At 42.1% G+C, this 27,216-nt stretch overlaps 2 protein-coding genes across 2 annotated transcripts in view; both read left to right on the top strand.

Moving 5' to 3' along the window:
- The first annotated feature begins 345 nt into the window (after positions 1-345).
- CLRN1 (clarin 1) lies at positions 346-23,269 on the top strand. Its single transcript, XM_054984182.1, has 3 exons — positions 346-598; positions 19,057-19,236; positions 23,004-23,269. Exons 1-3 carry the CDS (start codon positions 346-348, stop codon positions 23,267-23,269), a joined length of 699 nt encoding a protein of 232 aa, XP_054840157.1.
- Positions 23,270-25,499: 2,230 nt separating this feature from the next.
- MINDY4B (MINDY family member 4B) overlaps positions 25,500-27,216 on the top strand; it is a 36,301-nt gene continuing 34,584 nt past the window's right edge. Inside the window, exon 1 of the mRNA XM_054983886.1 lies at positions 25,500-25,576. Within this exon, the coding sequence (XP_054839861.1) occupies positions 25,500-25,576 (77 nt within the window). The remainder of the gene's footprint in view (positions 25,577-27,216) is intronic.

Below are 27,216 nucleotides of genomic sequence, written 5' to 3' on the forward strand. Positions count from 1 at the left end.
TGTAGTATTCCATAACATCCAGAAATCAATCAGAAAATATTCTATAGCATTAATGTCTAACACTTATGCGAATTTAAACCTCTGGAACTTCTTTGCACTGCTGCTAACTTAACCAGAAAGAGCCAAGTCTGTTTCTGGAATTGTCAGCTCACCCAATCAGACAAAAGGCTGTGAAGATGGGAGGCATTCATCAAATTACACAGAGGGTTCCATCTGTTATCTTAAACCTTTGTTCTCAAGTAGCACAGACAGAATATGCTGGAAAATACACTTTGCTAAAGGTTTCTCTGGAGACTTATCCTTTTTTTCTTCCAGGTTGCTTGTGTATGCCCTTTAGGATTATATATGCCAGCCCAACAGAAGAAAGTTGTTTTCTGCATAGCTGGTGTATTAAGTTTTGCTTGCGCTCTGAGCATTGCAGCAGCCATAGGAACTCAGCTGTGGGTAAGAGGAAGAATACTCTGCAAAACTGGAGCGCTGCTTGTAAATGCTACCGGACAAGAATTAGAGAAGTTTATTGGTGAAATCCAGTATGGGCTTTTCTATGGAGAGAGAGTTAGACAATGCGGGCTAGGAGGCAGACCTTTCCAATTTTCATGTAAGTAACAATGGTATTTGAATTATTCAGTACTTCAGTGCATGTTTTCGTGGTCCAACAGATACCTGCATGAACATATTTGTATTTTGTTCAAAAGATTCCCAGCAGGGAAATATGAAAGTAGGTTGCTGCAAAACAGACTGTGCTTTTTTTAAATCCACATTCCATTAATGCTATGTTCGTTAAACAAGGAATTGGCATGCAGCAGCCAGATCCTTATTTACATTTACTCAAATGTGAAACTCATTCTGTTTAGTAAGTGCGCACAGAGTGCAACCCTAAATGTCTTTTGTTCTTTCTCCAAGATAGTACCTTTGTTATTCCTTTTCGGTTTTCTGAAATACGTAGAGGCAGAACTACCACAGATACTTCTTTGTATCTCAGAGCATGAGAAATTAAAAATCTAAGTGCATTAATTGGATCTTGAGAAGATTCATTGTGCCAAGAATGGGATGACTGGCAGGTACCGAGTTGCATGGAATGATTATTTCGCAGTTGAACATTCAGGAAAAAAGTAAATGGCCAGCTGCACATAAAATGGCTAGATCCATTCTTGGCTTATGCAGAGCACCATATTATAGAGAGTTCCTGGTTAGCTTCACCATAACTCTACTTAAAACACACCACCTCACATTTACATTCTTACCCGAAATCATTTGCAAGCATCTGCAGAGATAGCACTATTTTCATGACTCATTTCTGGTGCGTCACCAGCATTGTATACATAAAAATGATCGCAGCATGTTTTTGCAAAGGTAGGTGACCAAAATCATTTAGATTATTACTCAGAACCATTTTGCCTAATTAAATTCTGTAGCAGGCTGAGTTGCTTGTAAGACGTCTATGAAGGTTTTCCTTATTGTATGACTTCCCCCTGCTGTCACAATATGTTGATCTTCTACTTTTCAAGTTGTGGTTGGCGATGAATTTTCAGAGTGGCCTACTACAGGAAATACAAAGCCATAAATTGACCTTTGTCGTTGAATGACAAACAGTCCAGTTACAGTAGTCTCACGAGCGGCTGCACAAAGATAATAGCTTTTGTCAGATAACATGCATATGTTGAAATCAGCACATATAGAAAGGGATTAAAAACTAGTGTACTGCCCCTATGCCTACCTATGCACAATTGCTGGACCAGGAGCTGTTGAATATAGCCAGCTTTTTATCTCAATCTTGGCCGGTTCTGATTCTTATAGAGCCGTGTCCCACATGGCTTTTATCCATAGAGGTCCCTTCATGATCCCCAGTACAGCCTTTTTGGTAGTCCTTCCATTTTCACCACTGGAAATCTGTTTGGATCCAAACTAGTGTCTCTGTGTTTGCATAGTTCGTGCAAGTAAGCTCTATTCCTATGATCAGTAACACTTTTTTAACATCCCCTTGTGCTTTTGTCTGTAGTAAAATGAAGCGCTGGCAAGTGGGGCCAGAACTTGTCATGTACTGCTGGAATTGCTGCGTAACCAATATGAGTTAAAACAGCGTAAGGTTAGAAGAGGTCTTGTATGCTCCTGCTCAGTGCAGGAGATGCCAAGCTAGAGAATCCCCTCCCCCAAATGAAGGGGGTGCTGCTGCTTGAAGGCCATCAGCAAGAGAGAACCTACCTAGGTAACGGATTCCATTACCAAGCTGCCGTTACCATTCGGACGTTTTACCTAATGTTTAACTGAAATCTACCCTCCTGTAACGTCAGCGTATTATATTTCATCTTTCCTTCTTGAGCAACAAAAACAAGTCTTTGCTTTTTCTTACGTGGTATTCCTTCAGGTATTTGACAAATTGTCACTTCTCCTTCAAACTTTCCTCACAGGGCTTGTTCTCCTAATTCCTGAGCATCTTTGTTTCCTTCTTCTGAACTTATTTCAATTTGTCCACACCCTTCTTAATATAACGGGCACACATGAGGTCTGATTAGCACAGAGTGAAGTAGAATGCTCAGATAATAGGCTTCAACTAATGCAGCCTAAAGTTTGCTTTAGCCTTTTTTGCATAAGCATAACACTGCTTGCTCCTGTTTAATTTGTCATGGATTGTAATCATGAGTTTATTTTCACAGGATATCCCCAATCCCATACCTATCTGTTCATTTGATTCTTTTACCTAAATGCAGAATTTATTTCTGTTGACTTTACAGCCCAGCTTTCTAATTTATCAAGGTCATGCATTCAACTTTTCCTTTCCCTGCAATATAAGTGGGTCGTAGGGATCATATCACTCCAATTAGAAGATTAACAGTCTTTTCTTAGAGCAGGCACTGTGCCAACTTGAAACTATTTTTATTAGAAACAGTATTGTTTGACTCGCATCTCTGATTTTTTTGGTCTAAAATGCTGTGTAAGATGGAATCCATGTGCTGGTTTTAATGAGAGCTTGATGTCAATCTAGTGCCCATCCCATTCCACAGCTGACATCGTTCTGCTCCTTATCCATGCATGTCACCTGCATTCTGGAGAAAGGTTTAATGGTATAATACATGTAGAAAGACCCAGTTGCATGTCTCAGGCAACTCCAGCAAAAGGCTCTCAGGAAGTACTGTTAGAAAAGTCTTTTCTCTGTCTGGGAACCTGATGACCTGTTCTCATAGGTGAGTGAGATAGACTGACCACTTCAAGGTAGCTTCATACATTCATAGCATATATGTTGATTCACAATCTCTGTGCATGATGAAACAAGTCAGTTATTCATAGGATGAGAATACCAATAGCTTGGTTGCTTCGGCCCACTTCTTGACATGCCAAGAGACTCCTGTGAATCAATCCTTGGTTACTCTTTATGTCATCAGCCTTTTATATTGGGAAAAATAAGTTTGCACTGTTTTCTGGGGAGGGGGCATGGCTAGGTATTAGAGCATCTGCTTTGCATGCATGAGGTCGTCAGTTCAATTCCCACCATCTCCAACTAAAAGGATCAAATAGTAGATGATGTGAAAGACGTTGACTAAAAATCTTGCTGCCAGTATTGTCCTTAATAGACCAAAGGTCTGATTCAGTATAAAGAAGCTTCATGTGTTTCTGGCAGTAGAAAAGAGCAAGAGTCCAGTAGCACCTATAAGACTAACAACATTTGTGGTAGGGTATGATCTTTCATGAGTCACAGATCTGAAGAAGTGAGCTGTGTGACTCACGAAAGCTCGTGCCCTACCACAAATGTTGTTAGTTGTGCAGGTGCTACTGGACTCTTGCTCTTTTCTACTGCTACAGACAGACTAACACAGCTGCCCATCTTGATCTATCTTCATGTGTTTCTGGTATCTGCAAAATACATTGTAACCAATTTAGGAGCAAAAATATGACAGTATAAAATAATAATTGCATTTTTCATTGGGAAGCCTTTTTTACTCTGTGTGGACAATTCTCCCAGGATTTCTTAAACTTCACATTAATATACCACAGCTTGAAACCAGCTGCATCAAATGAAAGATGTTACCTTCCTAATTACTGAAGGACCTTGGTGAACCACAAATGCTTTCCAAGTTTCTATAAAGGTCCCAGGAAATGGTATAGTTTACATACAATATATATGTTTGCATTTCAGTCCACCATAGCCCTGTCAGCATGACTGGGGAGGACTAAATTACCAGTCCTGTTTGGTCCTCTGCTTGCTCCAATTAAAGGCTCTCCCTACTGGCCACTGTATCTCTTTTAATTGTAAAATGAATTTGCTCTGCCTGTAAAACCCATTCAAGCTCAGGAATGCCTTCTGCTTCATTGATTCTAGCGGCTGTCAGTTTCTGGGTCAGCAGTTCATTTTCTAAAGGCTGTTGGCCCATGGATTCATCCATTATAATGAAGGGACATTTTTTGCTTCTACAGAAATGGTGTGACTGGATTAACTTTTCCCTGATCCGTTGCCTATAAAATTGGAATGGTATGCAAAAGTTCCAAATGTAGCAACCGAGAGGAAAAAGCTTCACAATCCATGCAGCTTTACAATGACAGAAAGGTGTCTTTGCAATAATACTATATAACCCACACTATGATTAAAAAAAAACTGCATCGAGACAACACACATTTTTGCACTAAGCTAAATTCTGTATCATGTATACATTTATGCAAATTGAAACATGTCATTTAGTCTGCATTTTTTTTACCATCTTTCCATCATTTATTCTAGTTGGACTATGGGAAAGAATACTAAAGCCCCATCCCAGCCAGTAGAAATTTTATTCAGCCACTCCTCTAGCTTCTGAGATGTTGATAAGTATTACTTGTATACTGCTAAGAATACCTTGCTAACATAGGAGCTAGAAACTTGCTTTTTTCAGAAAAATCAAGCAAAACCTGGTACATTTGATAGTTCCATTCTGCTTGTAGCCTATTAAAAGCAATGGCAGTGAAATGCCTTTGGCAGGAGGAAACACATGAAGGAGCTTACTCCACCTCCCCAAACCATGACCTGATGTCACCCATTTCAGCTCCTATGCCATTATTATTGTGCCAGCATCACACCATTGTGCTATGTGAGCACACAGATCCCAAAGCCAGCATGTCTTCAGGATGCACCAGTGTAAGAAATGTATTTAAGATTCTATAGCCTTCAACCTAGCACATAACTGGAGCATAAGATAATTTATCTGTTTACATTTTTATACCACACTGGTCTCCGCAGGGGGGACTCAAAGTGGCTTTCATCATTGTTCTCCCCTGCCCCATTTTAATCCTCACAACAACAACCATGTGAGGTAGGTTAAAGAAACAGAGCGTATGACTGGCCCACAGTCACCCAAAAAGCTTCCATGGCCAACAGTGTTGCTCTAGGATCTTAGTCCAACACTGATACTGTATCCCAACACCACATTCTACATTTTTTTTTTCAGAATCGCGGATTATATGCATTCCTAAATATAACCCATCTATCTTGAACCACTGAACAGGAATTAATTCTGGAAAGTAAGGGACAGGAGAAGGAAGGTTTAATTTTAGAAGATCTGTGTAGGGGGGAAAGACACTTCCCTTTTAATTCATGGCAAACAACACCGATGCACGTTGCTAACAGCCTAATCCAAAATGATGCTGGATTGGCCAATTAGTGTACTGATTGCTGCACCCACACAATATCACCAAGAATCACAGAAATACAGCACAAACTTTAAGCTCAATTGCAGGCAGCTGCTGTGACTCTGCTGCAGTCAAACAAATGGTTAGACACAATGGCAAAAGCTATGGTCTGCAAAACAATGTATGTATATTCACTGATCTCCCCATAAGGAACAGCTTTTCTGCATGACCTTTGATGGTTGTTTTTCACAATGAATGTCTCTTTGTTGTGTTCTGCCTCTTACTCTCTTCTAAGGTTGTGTTCTGCTGCAGGTTTAGCTATTTAGGTACAGAAAAAGGTTTTACACGCTTCAAGCACAAGCTGCTTCTGACACTCCTCTGTTTAAAAAAGCAGCTTCCCATCTTGCGTTGGGCTGTTGTTTGGGGGGGCTGGGGGGGGAGAAGCCTCACAGAGATTGTTGTTTGGAATCGTAACCATAAAGTGTATTTAAAAGTATCATTTCTAGAGTCTTTATGATACATAGGACAGACACGCACAACAACCAGGTTGGAAGAAATCTCACCATTATAGTGAAATTCTAGAGTGGCAGCCATCAGTCCTTTGCAGAAAAACAAAACAAGGGTCCTGTGCAGATTTCTCCACTGACCATCAGCTGCAAGGCTCCCCACTGTGTGGAAACTATGGAAGCCATGGTGTTCACCAGAATTTCCCTGGGTGTCTGCCCAGAAAATGAGTGGAGTCATAACAAGGCAGGGCTTATTATTGGCTGCCTTCATTCAAACAAAAGGATTTTCCATTGGAGGGTCAGGAGGACTGATAAGCACCTGGTCTTTCTTTAGTCAGCATATGGTTCCTTTCCCACATCAGGATTTCCTTCTTCCCAGGTGTGAGGAGAGAGTTATTCAGTTTGGCTCTGCCTCCAGCAGCAGCCATTTTGAACTTGGCTCTGCCTCCTGTGGCAGCCATTTTAAAGTGGCACTCACCTCCCCCTCTCAAAATTCCAAAGGTGCCTGCAGGCTCAAAAAGATTGAGGATCCCTGATCTATTGTATTTCAATCCCATCCTCCTTCCCAGAAGCTCAGGGCATCATACATAGTCTTCCTTTCCATCATTTTATCCTCATGACAACCCTGTGAAGGATTAGGCTGAGAACAATCCCGAGCAGGTCTACGCAGAAGTCAGTCCCCTTTTATTCAATGGTCTCACACCCATGGAAGTACTTTTTTTGTATTACTGCCAGAGTAACTAGTCCAAAGTCACTCAGTGAACTTCAGGGTCAAATGGGGATTTGAACTGAGATCTCCCTGGACTGAGTATGTTACTATCCCCAATGCACAGCACTGGGTCTCCACAATAACAATGGCATAGGAGCTGACATGGGTGACAGTTTGATGGAGCATTTTTGGTATGGGAGGCAATGACGGGCATATGGCACACCTGTTGCCTTTCCCCACACTGCTGTTATTGTGCTAGCATCAGTGTTACACCATCGTGTTATGTGAACACAAAGATCCCAGTGCCAGTGTTTCCTTATAGTGTTTGTCAGTGTTAGAGGTTTATAAAACTATTCGCAATGTGGAGAAAATGGAGAGAACTTCTCATTCTCATAATATTAGAGCAAGGGTAGGCAACCTGTTTGTCCCAAGTGCCATAAAAGACACAACTAACAACATTTCAAATAATGGTTTTAAAATGTGAATTTTACTAATCGCTTTGCTTTTCATTTAGACATACAGATAAACGGATTTGAGGTTTGATTTCCAGCTCTTCTTTTCTGATTGCTGTTGGTATTGTTTGTTTCAGGAAATTTTGTCTATGATGGGCCTAGACAATGGTCAAATTCACCCACTCCTTCCTTTCTTCCCTCAGCCTTCTACCCTTGAAAAATAGCAGTAAAAACTGAGGATCGAAGTCTTCAGCCAACTGTACTTTGTGTGACATCCAAATGTGGGGGCTCTTAACAAACTGAGATCTCTTTCCCAGTAGTGGAGAGAGCAATCCTAAACAGATCTACTTGGAAGTCCCATTTTATTCAAAGGGGTTTACTCCCAGAAAAGTGTGGTTAAGGTTCAGCTTGGGATCCTTAGCTATGTGTTTGAGCCCATCCTGTTCATCTGTATGCAGCTGAAATTTCCATATATATGTTTCATTCATTAATGTAAATGTATGTAAATTTAAAATTAGCTGAGATGCCAGTCATGAAAAAAGGATGATCATGAAGCAAACATGAAAATATGGTTTGATCAGATGAAGCCAGCTAAATCTTAGATTTTTTTTCTCTAGTGACTGCATTATAGACTACAACCCACTTGCTGATAATTTACATTTGACATGGTAGATAAATTTATCTGAAGTGCCTACATAGGCATGCTCTCTCAGCATGTTCTAAGCACAACCAGGCAGTTCCAGGGAGTTATTAGCCCTGGTTTAATCATACCCCTGCAGACTGGGAGCCATTAAACTGTATTCTAGGATTCATTATAAAATATCTGTTGTCACTAAATGCACTGAAGTATTTAAGAATTACCCTTTTACAGCAAGCCTAATTCACATTCCATTCGAGTTTCAATACATGTGTGCTTACTTCTTGTGCATCTATTGTAATGAACGATGGGTCATTATTTTGGACTAACAGCTAAAAGTCGAACAAAAAACATTCCCAATACTTCATTTAACCTTTGACCTAGCCCAGCATTTCTGAACTGTTACTAGTTATGGCATTCATTTCTTTTCTGAAATAAAAATGGAAGGCATCCTTCTCTCATGATGAAGCCCCCCCCCCCAGGTTTATTTTAGACTGGACAAGATAGCACAGGACAGACAGCTTCCCCAGATGGCAATAGATGGTATTGAACCTGCATTGGAATCATACCTGGGGAAGAGAAGCTGTAGAATGGGAAAAGCAAAAGGAGCATGCCAAGACACTTAGGCAGCCTCCTCTCCAGATGTTTCTACACACTGGAGCCTTAAATTATTTGTCACACTGAGCATTTGCACTGACCATAGGTCCATCAAGGTGAATATTGTACACTCTGACTGGCAGCAACTCTTCAGATGCAGAAGGACTTTCCCATTTGGGGCCTTCTTCGGGTGAAGTGAGACTAATGGTTCATGTAGGCCATCACCCTGTTTCCCTCCCTAGTCAAAAAGCAAGGCCACCCAAGGCAAAAGCCCCCCCTCCAGAACTTCTTTCCAGAAACACATTAAGAGGTATATTTCCTGTGAACATGAATATTTAGCTATCATGCCCATTTGTCTAACCTCATGTAAAACCACAGATGGTAGTTAGTTACCTGTCACTAAACCATGTGGCAGAGAGTTCCACAAGTTAATTATACATTGTTTGAAGCAGTACTTTATTTTGTCTATCCTGAATCTACTATCAACTTCATTGAATGCCCTGAAGTTCTAGTACAGGAGTACACAATCCTTGGCATGCTTGCTGACAGCATCACAGCAGACCATTTTGTGTGGCTCCCAAGCAACTAAGGCTATGGGGCCAGCCCATCATTGCCTCCCATAACACTGCCACCAGTTTTGTGGCACACCAGCACTTTCACAGGTTGACAGTGCCTTTTTACGGCACTTGGGTCAAAATAGTTGCTGACCCTGCTCTAATATTACGAGAGTGAAAAGTTCTCTCCACTTTCTCCACACTGTAAATAGTCTTATAAGCCTCTGTTATGTCCTCTTTATTTGTTTCTAAACTAACAAGCCCCAAGCTCTCTTTTAACTCATACCATATTAGTTTGCCCCATCTCACAGTTTAGGAATGACCAGTCTTACCAAATATGCTGGGCAGGGGCTTCTCACCCTAGCAGGCTCAATTTTCTTTCGAAATATAATGCAGATGAACCAAGATATGTAATCAAGGCAGAAAATCTCTAGACCTGTGTTGTATTGGTTTCATATTTATATTCAGTCCTTCTTTTCCAAGAGAAAAACTCATAAGAGCTAACGCAAGAATTATAAAATATACAAAATGGGTTGAAACAGGTAAATGGAAAGGGCGTTACAGCCCCTCCCCTCCTACCAGAGTGGCTGGAAGCCAACGCTTGTGCTGTGGGAGAAGAGATGGTGAGTGGAGGTTGGTCCCAGTAGGCCAATGGACTCTAACGCTTCCTGTTCCTCCCTCTCCTCTCCCCCTGAATACCCAGGGGGAAAATGTACTTGAGCATCAGTGAAGGATGCAGAAAGTCTGCCAATGGATCCTTGATGTCTTCCAGCTTCCTCTGTCCTTGGGAAACTTCCAGAATTCTTAAGAGCCAATGTGGTGGCTACTTTTCAAGTGCCAAATACAACCAGCAGCCAGAACATAAGACGACAAAATCTTTTCTGTTGACCTTTCTCACGTCCTCTCTTTTTTCGACCTTTCCATTACTTTAGAAGAAAGCTACCCATACAGAGCTTGGAGTTTTTTAGTTAGAAGAAAGACCCATGCTGTGTTTCCTTTTTTTGCCCCTTACCAGGGCTTAAAACATTTCCAGTTAGGGAAATGGCCATAGGGAAAAGAGTTAATTCTCCCCGCCCAAGTCTGCACACTGTGACCCCAGAAAGTACCAAGGACCTTTCTCCAAACAAATGCCTTTTACAGTCTGAGGATCTGAACACAGACTCACAAATTTCATATAATTTGGTCCTTAGTACAATAAGGGTAAATGAACTATGAACAGATAACTATCCAGCTCTACCCGCCCCACCTTCCAGTTTTCTCCGTCTTCAGGATAGCCTTCAGACTTCTTGACAACCAGGCTACTCTTTTAAAATATGGTTGCTCAGGATATGATCTACCAATGACTCCAGTTCCAGTGACTGAGGGCCAAGCTACAAGTGATGAATGGCATTTGAACGGCCACGTAGTGATCAAGTGGAGCGCAAGTGGAGCACAAGTGAACAGGGAGGAATACACGTGAGTCTGTTCACTTGCCGTTCAAGTGTCATTCGTCACTTGTAGCTTGGTTTTTTTTTTTTTTTGAAAATTTTTTTATTGGGTTAGAATCCATTATTTTAACATTTACATTCAATTTTCCCCAATTTTTTCATCTCTAACCCCCTCCCTTTCCCCCCCTTTTTGTTGACTTCCAACAGCTTTCCAACCCTTTGTCCCCTTTCCCTTACTTTTATTAGCTTCCTCTATCTAAAACAAATATATATTTCCGTTATTCTAAGCAGTACATCCTTAACTATTTTTAACATTGTATGCCCAAACTGTAAGTCTTTGTTTCCATCTTAGATAAACAATTTATCCCATTTTTCAATTTCAAATATTTCTATGTATCATAAACCATATAGATCATACATTCATTTATATCAAACAATTTGACTTATTCTCAATATATTACTCATTCTATCTTTTTGTAATAATTCTATATATCTCTCATCACGTAGTCAATCAATTTGACTCATCTATATCTTCAGACATTCAGTTTGGTACAAAACTTACCAAAAAGAAAGAAAATATTGTTAGTTAATCAATCCTTGTATTTAATCCTTATAGTTAATTATTTTCTATCTATGTTCTGTTTGTTAACCTGTATATATCTATATATATATCAATCTATTAATCTGACTGCTTATTAATTCACATTTATCTCTTCTCCCCCCGGTAAAGTCTCCCCCCTCTACTTCAGTGCTTCAGTAGTTCTCAAACTGCCACAGTTTTCCTCCCACCTCCCATTTCTTCTCCAGGTGTTGTTTCAGCTTCTCCCAGTCTGTGTTGAACTGCCCTGAGTCCAGATCTCTCAGTTTTCTTGTCATCTTATCCATTTCAGCCATATACAGCAATTTGTAAATCCAATCTTCAACAGTTGGCACTTCTTGTACTTTCCATTTTTGCGCATACAAAAGTCTAGCTGCTGCTGTCATATAAAATATCAACGTCCTGTATTGGGCTGGAATTCCCTCCATTCCCAAGTTCAGTAGCAGGAGTTCTGGGTTCTTATTTACTAGAAATTGCAAAATTTGAAATTGTAAAATTTCACTCATTTCTCTTATTATTTCCCCCCAGTACTGCCTAGCTACCTCACACGACCACCACATATGATAGAGGGAGCCCTCATGTTTCTTACATTTCCAGCATTTATTAGAAGTATTCGAATTCCCTAGCGCAATCTTCTTTGGTGTCATGTACCAACGATAGATCATTTTGTAGATGTTCTCTTTGATATTAGTACATGTCGTTGTCTTCATTGTAGTTTTCCACAAGTATTCCCATGCCGCCATTGTTATTTCTTTATTGAAGTTTATAGCCCATTTCACCATTTGTGTTTTAACTATCTCATCCTCGGTATACCACTTCAGCAGTACTTGGTATACCTTGGATATACCTTGGATATTCTTTTCTTATCTTCTTTAAGAAGGGTCTGCTCTAGTTCCAAGTTCTCTATTCGTATACCTCCCTTTACAGAGTCCGAATTATATAAGTCTCTGATCTGTCTATACTGGAACCAGTCATAGTTAGGTGATAGTTCCTCTTGTGTCTTTATTCTGAGTTTAGATGCTTCAGTTTTAGTTATTTCTTTGTACGTTAAACATTGTTGTTCATTATCAACAGCTCTCGGGTCTATCACCTCATACGGAACCACCCACAAGGGGGTTCCTTCTTGTAGATAAATTCTGTACTTCTTCCAGATTGTGTATAGACTTCTCCGTACAAAGTGATGCAGGAACATCGAGTTGACCTTTACTTTGTCATGCCATAAATATGCGTGCCATCCAAATATTTTTTTATATCCCTCTAGGGCTAGTAGTTTCTTGTTCTTTAATGTCATCCATTCTTTCAACCAAACTAGGCAGATTGCATCATGATAAAGTCTCAGATTGGGCAGTTGCATTCCGCCTCTTTCCTTTGCATCTTGTAAAACTTTCATTTTCACTCGAGGCTTCTTGCCTGCCCAAACAAAATCTGATATTTTCCTCTGCCATTTTTCAAATTGTTTAGAGTCTCTGATGATTGGTATTGTCTGTAGCAAAAACATTACTCTTGGTAACACATTCATCTTAACTGCTGCAATCCTACCCAACCATGACAAATTCAGTCTATTCCATTTAATCAAGTCTCTCTCTATCTGAGTCCATAGTTTTTCATAATTGTTTTTGAATAGATCTATGTTCTTTGCAGTTAATTCGACTCCCAAATATTTCACTTTACTTGTTACTTCACAGTCCGTTGTTTCCGTTAATAATTGTTGTTTCTGCTTAGTCATATTTTTACATAATATCTTTGACTTCTTTTTGTTAATGTAAAAACCTGCCAAGTCTCCAAACTCCTTGATCTTATCTATCACTCTTGGCATGTTCTCCAATGGGTCCTCTACAATTAACATTATGTCATCCGCAAATGCTCTGACCTTATATGAATAGTCCTTTATTTTTATTCCACGAATTTCCTCATCTTGACGTATTTGTATCATCAGAATTTCCAATACTAAAATGAACAACAATGGAGATAACGGGCAACCTTGTCTTGTTCCTTTACTTATCGTCAATTTCTTGGTCAATTCATCATTCACCACAATTGCTGCAGTCTGGTCTCTGTAAATTTCCTTAATTGCTCTGATGAATCTTTCTCCCAATTGTAGCTTTTCCATAGTGGCAAACATAAAATCCCAGTTTAAATTGTCAAACGCTTTTTCAGCGTCTACAAAGAAGAAACCAACCTCTTTGTCACAACGCTTGTCATAATATTCAATAGCATTGATCACTGTCCTTAAATTGTCTCTTATTTGTCTGTCTGGCAAAAAGCCTGCTTGTTCCTCCTCTATAACTTCCGAGAGCCACCCCTTCAATCTCTCCGCCAATATCTTCGCAAAAATTTTATAGTCATTATTGAGTAGCGATATAGGTCTATAATTTTTCACGTTAGTCAGGTCTTGGCCCTCTTTTGGGATCAATGATATGTTTGCTTCACTCCAAGTGTCTGGAATCCTTTGATCCCTTAAAACCCCATTCATCACCTCTTTTAGGAATGGTGCCAGTTCATTAGCCATTGTCTTATAGAATTTAGCCGTAAGTCCATCTGGCCCTGGCGCCTTTCCTAGATTTGCAGATTGTATTGCCTTACTTATTTCCTCGTCAGTTACTTCACTGTTCAACTTATTTCTCCAAGCTTCCGAGATTTCTGGAAGTTTGGTTTTCTCCAAATATGACGCTATTGATTCTTTGTTTACTTCTTTTTTATTATACAACTTAGCGTAGAATTTATAAAAGGCTCTACTAATGGTAGTCTGCTCCAAATACGTTTTATTATCTTCACAAATTTTATTTATTATTTTCTTTTCCCTTTTCTTCTTCAATTGCCATGCCAGGTACTTCCCAGGTTTATTAGCACCCTCAAACGCTTTTTGGTTCAGTCTTTTAAGATTCCACTCCAATTCTTTGTTGCTCATTGCTATTAGCTGTTCTTGAAGTATTTTAATTTCCTGGTATACCTTCTTTTTCCCTGGTCTCTTTTTTAGCTGTATTTCTTTGGCTTTTATTTTCTCCTCAATCTCTCGTCTTTTCTCCTCTTTCTTCTTTCTTGCTCTACCATTTAAATCCATTAGTATGCCCCTTACAACCGCCTTGTAAGCATCCCAAACTTTATTGGTTGGTACTTCTTTATTCACGTTGTATTGTATAAAAAACTTTGTCTCTCTTCTCAATATTTCCATATTCTCTCTTTCCTGTAACAAGTCCTCATTTATTCTCCATGCTTTCCTTTTTCTCCTCTTTCCAAATTTCCACATAATTGGGTTGTGATCTGAGCCTACCATCGGCATTATTTCTACCTCCTTAGTCCATAACGCTAAGTCTTTTGAGGCCCAGATCATATCAATTCTTGATAATGTAAAATGCCTTGCAGAATAGAAAGTAAACTGTCTGCTTTTAGGATATTCTCTCCTCCATACATCTTCAAGAGTCTCTTGTTGAATCAACTCAAAAAAAAGCTTTGGTAATAGTCCTCTTTTCTTTTGTGCCGTTGTAGTCTTCCGGTTTGGGATTTATGGAGGTCTAACGCAGCTCCACTTGCGGAGCTGACCGGACTGCCGTTTTAACCGGCCGGTGGGGTGAAAATAGCCCGCGGCCGACTGCTCTCAGGCGGGGAGCAGGCAAAGAACGCTCAAGACCCTAGGGTGAGTTAGATCTCGGACGAGGGGGGGCTCTACACAACGGGTCCCCTCCCGATCCTTGAGGTCCCACCTTGCGACGGGTCGGCTATAATCTCTGCGGCAGTTTTGGGGCCAATTCGGCTGGCACAAGACCTACATACCCAAGCTTCGATTGGGGGAAGAAGCTGAGAGGAGAACTTAAAATCGAAACAGCGATTACAACCCGAGAAAAGTGAAGAGAAGGTAAAGATCATTATCTTCTGATACGGGACAGATTGATAAAAACAGAGAGGAAAAAAAGTAGATTTTTAAACTGCAACAGACTAGCGAAAAGGAGGGGAAGACTCGGCAGGAATTGTATTTGAAAAGAGACTAAGTTTAAAGAAGTTATTAAAGAAAGCGGACTATTGTTTTGAATACCTGTGGCTTTGGAGCTGTGAGAAAAAGACACCATCGCGAGATCTGCTGTGGGAAGACGGGAGACAGGAAGTGCGTAATAACAATAGAGCGGCTGGAGAGAAGCGGCCCTTGCTGGAGGGCAGGAAGAAGGGAATCGCCATTTTTGAAAGGGGAAGGGTCGCGGCTTCAGCGGAAAAGGAAGTAGGCCATCTTGGATTACAAAATCATAGAGAAACCATAGAGAAAAGACGCCCGACATTTTGGACTCTTTAAAATTTAATTTTTGCAAGAAGACCGGGACATTTAAAACAGAAAAACGTTAAATTTTACGCCACGGAGTTAAGGAAGAGAGCGGATTCGTGGGAGCGAGCTAAAGCAAGCCCCACGATGTCAAAAAAAGAGTGGCAATCGGCAATAGAAAACCTGGATAAAAACCTGGACAAAAAACTTTTAGATATGATTAAAGAACTTAAGGACACGAAATTGGAGCTGATAAAAGAGGTTAAAGAGGTTACACAGACAGTAAAATCGGAGCTGTCAGAAGTGAAAAAAGGTATGGAAACAATACGAAGTGAATTACAAGGAACGCAGCAGAGAGTTAAAACAGTAGAAGACGCGATGGAGAATTTAGCAGACACGCAACAAACAGAGATGAGATTGGTGAAGGGGAGAATGTCAGTTGCAGAAACTAAACATATGGAGAAGCAGCTACGTTTTCGTGGCTTGCCAGAAGTGGAAGGAAAGTCAGCGCAAGAACAGATGACTGAGGTGTTGGCTGAATACCTGGGGAAGGAGGAGGAGGAAGTTGTGGCTATCCTAGATGTGGCATACCGTGTGAATTCGAGAATAGCAACCCAAAGGAAACTACCAAGAGATGTGATTGTGCAGTTTACAACACGAAATATGAAAGAGAGGATTGTGACAAAACAGTTTCAAGATCCATTGGAGATTGATGGCAAGACGATCATTATAATGAAGGAACTGCCCAGATCAGTGTTATTGGACCGGAAAAAATATAAAGTGCTAATTCAGATTTTGAAGGACATGAAAATCAGGTACAGATGGGAGTTACCGGAAGGAGTGTCCTTTGAGTTTGGAGGGGCCAAAAAACGCATCAGATCTGAGCGAGAGATGGAGCGATTTATTAAGGACAATGAAAAAGACTTACCAACAAGATCATGAATATGGAGTGTAAAGTATTATCTTGGAATGTAAATGGACTAAACTCACCGAATAAGAGGAAAAATATTTTTCACTGGCTACTAAAACAAAAATGTGATATTGTTTGTTTGCAAGAGACCCATATTAGAAAACAGGATGTAAAATATTTAAAATCCGGAAAACTGGGCAAAGAATTTGTAGCGGCCTCCAACAAGAAAAAAAGAGGAGTGGTGTTGTACATAAAAGAGGAGCTACAGCCAAAATTTGTTATGAGAGATGTGGAAGCCAGATTTGTAGCAGTGGAATGTATTTGGAATTTAAAGAGAGTGTTGGTAGTCGGACTTTATGCACCTAACGGTGCAAAAGAAAGCTTCTTTGAGGATTTAAGGAAGCATTTAGACGATCTTGCATATGACCAGATAATTCTTGCTGGAGACTTCAATGGAGTGACAGACTTGGAACTAGACAAAAAGACTACTTGTAGCTTGGTCTTGAGTGCTTACGTAGCATCTGTCAGACACTGTGGGGCTCAGAGCAGGAACCCTGAAAGCTGAGTACCAATTTTTCCTACAGCACCACTGGGGCTGTTGGGCAGAGAGAAAACTGTAGGTGATTCAAGCCCAGGTACAAATGCTACAGAACAGAATTCCCCTGGCCAGATGACCCTGAATAGCCAATAATCGTTACTAAATATGGTGTCAAGATCCTCTGAACAGTGATTTGTGTGGTCACAGCAGCTATCTCCATGAGTGTGACTGCATTTTTCTCAGCCACCACACTGAATTTGTTTCTGGTGCTGTAGTTTCAATCCACATGAAGTAGTCTGGCTCCTTCTGAGGTTTCTTCATGTACACAGAAGAAAACACATGAAGAAAAAAGTTCTCTTCTCCTCCTTCTCATATATGAACCCATTTCTAAATGTAAATTTTCACAGCCTTACCTCAACACTGAAATGCAATTTTAAAAGTACCCCTCTAATTTCCCCTGAAGACCAGTGTTCACACTAGAGTTCATGTCAGTATTTTTCTTAAAATGGATGCACATCTGGAGATAAACTTGTAATCATGTCCTGCAATTATGCATCCATATAGTGATCTGCCCCCACACATGCCATGTCACAGTGTAATATCCACTCACACCTCCCCCTTTTTCTTATGTATGATACGCAGGGAAGTGTGAAGGGGATCCCATCTTGGGATGCCGGAATTTTTATTGTTGAGATTTTCAGTACTAAACGTTCTCTCTCTTGGAGATCTGTGTTTTTTATTGTTTTATTCCTTGTATTTTTATTATCGCTGTAACCTGCCCTGACCCTGCTTGTGGGGAGGGAGGGCTAAAAATCAACTAAACTAAACAACTGAGGAACCCACAAAGACTTGTGGAGGTGGATCATTTCCCTCTTCCCCTTTCCTGAAAGCCACCATAGTCTCTTCCCTTTTCTTGCTTCTTTGTTTCCTTCCCACCCACCAGCCAACCTACCTTTATCTGCTCCCATCTTCAGCTTTCCCTCCTTCCCTCCCCCTGGTACCCTCTACCCAGGAAATGTGTGGCCCAGTTGTGCAGTGACAGCTGCTGGGCCAGACCCAGATGCACTGTGGGGAAAGAGCAAGGACCTGCAGGAGGCACTTCATTTTCCCATTTATCCCCAACTCCACAATATTTAATCTTTACCTCCTCCTGGCAACCTGCATATCCTCACCTTTCTCTTCTTCATTCTCACCCATCAAAGAGCCTACCTGTATCTGCCCCTCATCTTCAGCTATATTTATTATTTCATTTATACCCACCTTTCTCCACCCAAAGCAGTTTACATCATCTCCCCTCCTCTATTTTATCATCACAACCACCCTGTGAGGTAGATTAGACTGAGGAAGTGTGACTGGTCCAAAATCACCTTGTGAATATCCATAAGAATGTGGAGATTCAAACCTGGGTCTCAAAGATCCTAATCTGACACTCTAAGCATTGTACCACAGGGACTTTTGTGGGCTGTTTGCTCTTGAACAGTAGTTCAACTGCAGTTGGACCTGGGTGAGTCACGCAAGTTATGTGGTTGGTGGCCACCCAGTGTTTGCTGCTGCACCTGGCCACAATTCCTCCTCCCAGAGTGGGTTGGCTGTTACAAGCACTAAGACGCCTCCCGGACTGGTGGGCCAACAGCCCTATCCCCAACCTGGGCCACGTCAGCTCTGTGGCAGAAAGGCTGTGTCCGGCCTGCCTGAGCTCCACATAGTGTAGAGGAGGTAATACCCAAGCACTGTGTGGTGAGGAGGTGCCCAGCACACCCAAGACCCATGTGAGGCAGGGTGGAAGCTGGTTCACTCAAGCCCTGGGTAGGTTGAGAATTAGATATATTGATATTGCTATTTTCACACATTCAGTTTTTCTGAGATGTATAGATATTCTTCCTATCTGGGAGGCCCTGCAAGAAGGGCTGTCTGGCACAATTCATTTAAAAGCAAGGCTGTAACCAGGTAAGGATATGGGGGGGGGCAGGGTCTGGCATTGAAAGAACAGTAATTATTTATACACATAATGAAATCTGAGTGAAACCACAGGGTAAAGCTGAGACAGTCTGGTTTTCTCTGTTGACTAATGTAATACACCATAATTCTGATTCTGCCTTTAGATGTCTTTACAATTTATCATTGTTTAGAATTAAATTAATAACTTTTTTGTATGCTGTATGCTGTACACTATACTTTCAGTTCTCAGGTGTACCGACCAGGTTGCATGAATTTACTCTTTTGCATGAAATAACACATTCGCCTAACGTTTGCAATAATTCCTTGTTATTTTTTTTCTCTTTAGTTTTCCCAGATTTGTTCAAAATTATCCCTGCAAGTATCCATGTTAGCGTCATCGTCTTCTGTCTGGTATTCCTAGTGTTTGCCCTCATTGGAACAGGGTTCTTCATGTACAATGCATTTGGCAAGCCCTATGAAACGTTGCATGGGCCATTAGGTCTGTACCTATGGAGCTTCATTTCATGTAAGTCTTCTGATGTTATTTCACGGTCTGTAAATATGGTCTCAAGCTTCTCATGCTTGTGGTTTTCTCATGCTCATTTTTCCCACTGTTGTGAAAGAGAATAATTGGATCCAACCCATGGTCTTGTTGCTGATGTTCTTAGGATAACCTCTGAGAACGGCTGTGGCAGCTATTAGATGGACAATTAAGACGGCCATCTCTGGACTGGGAAATTTCCTAGAGTGCCATAAAATATGGCAGGAGGTAAATGGAAAACTTGCAGGAGTTTATGTACAGTCATCATGATTGCAGGGAGTTGCCACAGGGAACCAGATGTTGGTGCAAGTTCCTTTGTAGATATTTTACATAGTAATTGAAAGGCATAATTATTTTAAATAAGGGCCAAGCTACAAGTGACGAATGACACTTGAACGGCAAGTGGATCAAATGGAGGGCAAGGGAACAGGGAGGAATACACTTGCCGTTCAAGTGTTCTTCGTCACGGAGAGCAATCTAAACTCCCCTCTGTCTGGAGATCAGGGGGTGGGGCCACCAGCCATGTGACCATTTTCTCCGAGGGCAACCCACTGAGTTCCACCACCGCTTTTCCCAGGGCCAAGCTACACATGACGAATGACACTTGAACGGCAAGTGGATTGAGTGGAGGGCAAGTGAACAGGGAGAAATACACTTGCTGTTCAAGTGTCATTCGTCATGTGTAGCTTGGCCCTCAGAAAAAAAGCCCTGGAAAGCAGGCAACAGTGAACAGATGGATTTTTCAGAATTACGACCCATCTAAGACATGGAACAAACAATATCTTTACCTACCTTTCTGCCTCGCATTTCTCAAGATAGCAACTGTTCTAGAACCTCAGCTCCTGTTTCTTTAGTAGAGGCTTAATGCATAGAAAAGGGCAGGTGAAGAATTTCATGACATGGAAGTATGTAACGCCATCTGGTAAAAACATCCTATTAAGCCTCTATTAAAGGGACAGAACAGTTTTCTACAGGCCATTTGGCAAGTCTAGAACTTAGAAATCCTGATTAAAATCCTCTTATAGAAAGAACCTCAGTATTATCTGGGGATCAGCCTGGTATGCAAAGCCAAAGTGTGACATGGAGCAGGCACAGGGAGGGAAATCAAGGCATGGAATTATAATTAAAAAGTAAAATTTATCATCGCTATAGAAATCTTTGTATTGCAATGCAAAGTGGAAAAAAACTTCTAAAATGAGCTAACAGCAAGAAAGTAAAATACAAGATTATTTATTTATTTATTTAGGCATTTTTATCTTGCTTTTCTCTCTTAGGAGAGGAGCTTACAAAATAGTTTAATAAACAAAAGAGGTAAAACACCAAAGAATATACTATGGAGGCAAACATCTTTTTACTCTGCCTGGTTCCAGACACTGGGCCAGACAGGGCCCCAAATGTAGCTATCTCTGAGAGTCCTTTAAGCCATTCAAAATAGAATCAAGCAAATATTAATTGAACTCTGAGCAACTCCCAGCAGCCATATGCTGCATATTGGACTGCTTCCACATGTGGGTGTGACAATGCACACCCACTCCAGCAGCAACAAGCAGTGTGGGAAGAGGTAGGACCGGCACCACATACCCAACCCCTGCACCTCTCACAGGTTGCCGCCACCGCACCACCCCTGCCCTCCTTTCCCTTGTGCAGAAGCACAGAGGCAACAAACCTTGTACCAGCCCCTGCCCCAAGGCCCAGCCACACAGCTCTTTCCCTCGGTTTCTCTTTCCCAGATGAGCCATTGCCCTATAAGGGTCAATAGCAGGAGAGAATGTATGGTTTCGCTCCACAGTTTTGATGGGAGAACTTAGCTTTGACTCCTCCTCATAGTGGCTGTGGGTGCATAGCCCACATGGATGCCCTGCCTGCAGCTCTCACACAGTTCCCTCTTTGAATCGGATCTAAGGTGGGTTTCTTTTGATTTATTTTAAAGGGGGAAGCCCTGGGAGACCTTCAGGTCATGCTCATAAATGAACAGGACAGTGTGAGGAAGCTTCCATTTAAATCTGGGACTTCCATGCATGGAAAATTTCCCTTTTGAAGAATCACATCTATGTTACCCGGTCAGAATTTGTAGAAAGGGCCTTTTAGCTAATGACAGAGACCAAAAACTTTGCAACTATAAAGGAGCCAGCAGTAAGGTTTCCAGAAGACACGCAGGAAAAAAGGGGTATTTGAACTAAGCACTCTTAAGTGCTGAGAAGTTAAGTAGATAAGGAACACTCTCACATACCTGCAGATTGGCTTGATGGGCAGGAGAAAATTCCTTTGAGTGCTTTTTTAAAAAATGCTTTCAACTCACAGCTGACTTTTAGCAATCCTGTAGGGCTTTCAAAACAAGAAATGTTCAAAGGCACATAGCAACCCAAGGCTTCCTTGGTGACCTCCCATCCAAGTACTAACAAGGGCTGACACCCCCCCCCCCCCCCAGCTTCTGAAAGCTAACAAGATCAAGCTAGCCTGAGCTATCTAGGTCAAGGCCCTGAAGCATGTATAGGACACTGAAAATTGAAGGAACATCATTTATGTAACAGGATAATAGGATGAGGGAGTTCTAACTTTCTGTTGGCAATAACAGACATTGATCCACAAAGGAAATTAAAACACACACATGATGCTGCAGAATAGGAGTCCTGGATCTTAGAAAGACAGAACTGGTCCAACTACATTGACTCAGACCTTAGAAATCAAGACAATTTCCATCACCCCAACAACTTCTGTTCCCAAGAAATGGATTCTTCTCCCTGTGTTTGCAGAATAATAATTATTTCATACAAACATGAGAATTATTTATGGGGGGGGTCAGTTCTCAAGAAAGTTGTGAACTTTTGTGATGTAGAGCAAAACTGCATGAGACGCCTGACATGTGTCTCATGTTCTTGCAAGTTTACCTGGGAAGTGTAGTCGTGCCCCACCCCCAAGCTCCCGGAGGAAACCTGAGCGGAGTGGATTTTTGCAAGAGTGTCTCTTGCAAAATTCCACTCCACTTGGGTTTTCCTCCGGGAGTGGGGGGGGGCATGTTAGAACAGCAGCAGGACCAGAAGGGCGGGAGGGAAAGAATCAGCGAGGGGAGTCCAAACAGAGCCAAGCCTGAAGCTGACAAGCAGCTAGCAGCAGCAGGAGCTACTGAGGCTGCTGCTGCTGCTGGACTCAACCCTCCCTTCCCACAGAGCTCCGAGCTTGGGGGCTCAAGTCTCCTTCCCCTTTCTGTCATTATGAGTATGAGCTCAGTGCAATGGGTGATCTTTAGCTCACATCAGAGACAGATTCATTAGACAGGTGAGCTATAATCTCTCAAGGTCAATCTCCACCCGCCATATTGGGATAAGGATAATGCCCTGCTTTATAGGACAACTGTAAAGATCACTGTAAAGATGTGAAGTGTTTTGTACACTCAGAAAATGCTTTGTAAATACTATTATTATGAAACAGTCAGCTTGTGCCAGGTGATGCTTTCTTCATGACAGGAATAGTGCAATAAGCACCGTTTACTGGAACACAATTCCAGTGTTAATGGACACATTAGAAAGGTGGTCGTTAAAATCCTGAAATCACAGGTGTCTCTGCTCAGGGCCTTATTTCAGTAGTTATTGGACTGACCTACAACACAACACGCTGGAAAGGAAGATAATTGGGATAAATGATTTATAAATACTGAAATGCAACAATAACAGAAGCACTTGTCTATACAAGTGAATTGTAAAGGTTTGTTGTTGGGGGGAGGACATCTAGTAATTTTCTCTTTTCTTTTTCAGTTTCTTGTGGTTGTCTTATCATGATACTCTTCTCATCAGAAGTGAAAATCCACCACCTTTCTGAGAAAATAGCTAATTACAAAGAAGGAAGCTTTATATTTAAGACTCACCGCGAGCAATTCACAAATTCATTCTGGATCATCCTGGTGTGCTCGTTGGTACATTTTCTGAACATTTTGCTAATACGCCTTGCTGGATTTGAATTCCCTTTTTCGAAGTCAAAAGATTCAGAGACAGCAAATGGAGCAGTTGATTTAATGTACTAAACATATTTGGAGTTATGTTTATTGGCTCTATCACAAATACATAAAATATGAATTTTTTTTACACCTAACATGAGCCAGAGATATTTAAAAAGATTTAAAGACCAGCACATAAATGACATCAGTAATTATGGTTATTTTCAAGAAGAGATCTGTTATTCTGTGTACGTGATAATTTGTTGCCAGAAAAATATTGGGTTGATTCCTTTCTTCTACTTGAGGGATTTTCCATTCATTCCATGCAATTCCATACAATAGGGAATGTAAGATCCAGCCTATTGTTTCTTTCCTTGGACTGGAGTGCTAGAGAGATGTAATAGAAGAAAAATACCTGTTTAAAAAGTTAAATAAAGCGGAAATCAAAACAAGCATCCATTTCGGTAGTAGAGTAGTTGTATGTTAAAAAAAAAAGTTTATGCGTAATAAAATTGATCACTAGTAAAAATAAGTGTACAGATTCTGACCAAGAAATGCAGATCTATCCTAGAAAACCAGAGGAAGTACAAATATGACATTCAGCACCATATACTCTGTTTACGAGAAGTTAATTTAGATTGTACTGTGTGTTCTGAAAACAATACAAAAGATGTTGTTTAGTGATGTGTGTTTCATGTTAAGTGTTTGAAGAACTGGACACAAATGCAGTACCTCAAACCTCTTGTTATCTACGATGATATTGTATATTTTTGCTCTTGTTTTATAAAGGTTTTCTTTTGTTTTCACTTTTATAAGAGTCAGTTTAGAAGTTCAAGTCTATTCTTTTTGATTTGCACAATGATGCTTCAAACATTGAATAAATGTTTTCCCTCCTACAAAGCACTTTCATTACCACTCGGAGATCTGCAAGAGCAAAAGACAACAATAAGCAACGCACCTATTGTTCCATCTGGAACAGCTGACTGAGAAAATGTTTTGCCCATTGTGCCCTGGCCATTTCTCACCCTTAATTCCCTGCCTACTGATCCTGCTTTTTCAAGTTTTACCTTTTCTTGTTGGCAACAAGTTCCCAAGATGTGTCAGTATAGTAACAAAGACATGCATGAGCAATCCATGTTCATCGTGGTGTACCCTTTTCTTTCCACTTTATTGTATATATTCGGCAGCTGCCCCACATCAGAGTATGCTGATGCTGGCCCTGCACCGCTGCAACCCTAACACCTGGCACGATACCAGCAGCTCTGGCACTTACCTCATGCCACTTGGGTGGTCCCAAATCAGCCCCAAATGAAGTGTGGGGATGCTCCCACGGCCAGCACAACGTCACTTCTGGAAGTGACATCGCCACATGCCCCCCCCCCGCAGGAGCAAGTTCCCGAGATGGTGCTTTGACACCTCCAGATGATCACTGGAGGAGCAGCAGGAGGAGCAGCAGGCACCCTACTTGAGAGCCCTCCCACCACCCGGGCTCCCAGCCATATAGTACTGCTTACACAGCAATGATGCCGGCAGCAATACCTCAGCCACATGCACTGCCCACACCAGCATATTGATGAACAAAAAAACAAGTAATGGGAGGCTTGGTAAGTGAGTGAACAGAGGCAAGATTAGGGTTGCCAGCCTCCAGGTGGGGGCTGGAAAACCCGCAGAATTACAACAGATCTCTAGATACAGAGATCAGTTCCGCTGGAGGGTAGACTCTATGGCATTATATCCCGCTGAGGTCTTTCCAGTCCCCAAAACCTGCCGTCTTGAGCCTTCACCTCCAAAGCCTCCAGGAATTTCCCAACCTGGAACTGGCAACACTAGGAAAGATGTATAGGCCGTGGGGGAGGAACATGTGGTCTGTGGGAAAGAAGGGGGATGTGAAAAGAGGCACAACAGCAGGCTGAGGAGGTGAGGGGAAGGGGTGACCCTGACACTCTCTGCCCAGGACCCCCCAAATCCTGAAACTGGCCTTGCATGGAGATCATCCTGGCTGCTAGCTGAAGAGCAGGCAGGAAAAGAACCAGTCCGGCCTGATCTGGTCCAATCCCAGTCAGGATTGGGCCCGAATTGGCCCGGAACGGGCCTCTGCGGTATGCAGGAACACTCCCACTCTCCGCAGCAGCCCAATCCAAGCCAATTCAGGCCCAAATTGGCCGTATTCCACCCGAATTGGCCTGGAACGGGCAGCTGCAGCATGCAGGAGCACTCCCACACTCCACAGCAGCCCAATTCGGGCCGATATGGGCCAATTTGGGCCTGATACAGGCCAATTCAGGCCCAATAAGGGCCAGATCTGGCCTGTAGGAGCATGCGGCACCACCCGAGAGTACCCCATGCCACCCAGGAGCATGCACCCGAGAAGCCCATGCTTCCCCTACTGGCCAGGTAAGTGAGGGCAGGGGGTGGAGGGTTGGAGCAGGAGATCCCCCCCAGTGGGGGACTGGCAACCCTAAATGATATCACTCCTGGAAATGAAGTCATTGCACCACACCGAGAGTGCACACCGGAAGCTTGTTCCCCCACCTTTTCCCCCTGCCAGCCAGGTGAATGGTGGCAGGGAGTGGAGGCTGGGAGCAGGGGATCCTCTCCCCCACCAGGGGACCGGCAACCTTAACTTAAAATGAATGAGGTATTACTGAGGTTGGAAGTTGGGGTGGGGGGGAGCAATACAAAAACATTTCCACAGAAAGTCCTTTTTCCTTTTGGAATACTTAAGTATCATTAGCTCTTTTTTGCCAGAATCACAATAAGAGACATTTTATGTAACATTTCTATCACACCTTGTCCTAAGGGACATTCACAGTCCATATCCATTTGCTTTCTTCTCATATATACTAATAGATTCCCCCCACCGCCCAAATAGGCTTACCAGTTGCCCACCACTGGCAATCTCCTGGGGGCAACCCTGGAAAGTGCATACCAGGCACGTTCCTAGCAGAGCACGATGCCATCACTGCCTGAAGTGATGTTATTGTGCAAAACAGGCCAGAATTAGCCTCACGCAAAGCCCAGGAGCACGCCCATAGCTGGCATGATGACATCACTTCCCAGAAGTGTTGTCATCATGCCTCTCTGGGAGCGTGTGTGCGCTTTGCGCATATGCAAGGAGGCTCCAGCAGGTTAAGTCCCAGTCTCCCACCTCCCACCAGGAGGGTATTGAGACCTGGGAACCCTACCCGCAATTGACACCTCTTCATAAATCATTCCCCCAGTTTGTTTTCCGCTCATATTCCCACCCGATTCCTTTGAATCCACTGGATTCAGTAACAATTAGCCCTAAATTGAGTGTTTGGGGCCAATTTTTACCGACTTGTCCCCTGCCACAACCCGTCACTTCCACATCACCCAGAGAATGATGTCATTCCCAGTTAAACACGAAAACATTCAGGAGTGCGCAAGACCACACTCTGGAGTTACCAGCCCCATTCCCATGTCTTCACTCCCGCCAGTCAGAGGGCTGGCAGAAATAAGGTGAGTTGCTCAAGTTAGGTAGAGAGAACTGGGGGAAACTCTGAGGTATCCGGTGCTGGGAGAGGATGTGCCCAGAACAGGCCATCACATACATTATGGCTGGGTGCACTGCTGCTGAGTAGCATCTTTCCAAACCTGGCAGGGACTGTAAGCACCTCAGGAGAAAGGGATGAGGCTGAGCACCTCGCAGCACATACTGCATGTGCAAGAGAGGATAAGCAAGGCTGGAAGAAGTGGTGGCCAAATTTGGAGCCAGGGAGGACCAGCTCATAAAAGCCAGACACACCTGGCTGCATTGTTCAGCCCACCCTTGGGATAGTTAGCTTAGAGTAATAAGCAATGATGTTGTTCAGCCATTTAAATAAAGAAAATTAGTTGAATTTGTACATCTGTCTTGTGTCTTCATGAGGGGGGATGCAGGATAAACAGTGACCCATTTTACCAGATTAGAAAAAACTACAGTTCCTAGGTTGTCTCCTGCCGGCTGTTCCTCTAGTTAAGGTGGCCTACCTGGCATCAGCCACAGCCCGTGCCTTTTCCACTGTAGCTTTGTA

The sequence above is a fragment of the Eublepharis macularius genome, chromosome 6, assembly GCF_028583425.1.
Source record: "Eublepharis macularius isolate TG4126 chromosome 6, MPM_Emac_v1.0, whole genome shotgun sequence".
NCBI lineage: Eukaryota > Metazoa > Chordata > Lepidosauria > Squamata > Eublepharidae > Eublepharis > Eublepharis macularius.

What these genes read in the sequence shown, in the direction of transcription:
- CLRN1 (XM_054984182.1), top strand. Translation starts at nt 346, where the DNA reads ATGCCAGCCCAACAGAAGAAAGTTGTTTTCTGCATAGCTGGTGTATTA. An exon ending in CAGACCTTTCCAATTTTCAT is followed by an intron (nt 599 to 19,056) that starts GTAAGTAACAAT and finishes TTTTCTCTTTAG; the next exon opens with TTTTCCCAGATTTGTTCAAA. An exon ending in CCTATGGAGCTTCATTTCAT is followed by an intron (nt 19,237 to 23,003) that starts GTAAGTCTTCTG and finishes TTTCTTTTTCAG; the next exon opens with TTTCTTGTGGTTGTCTTATC.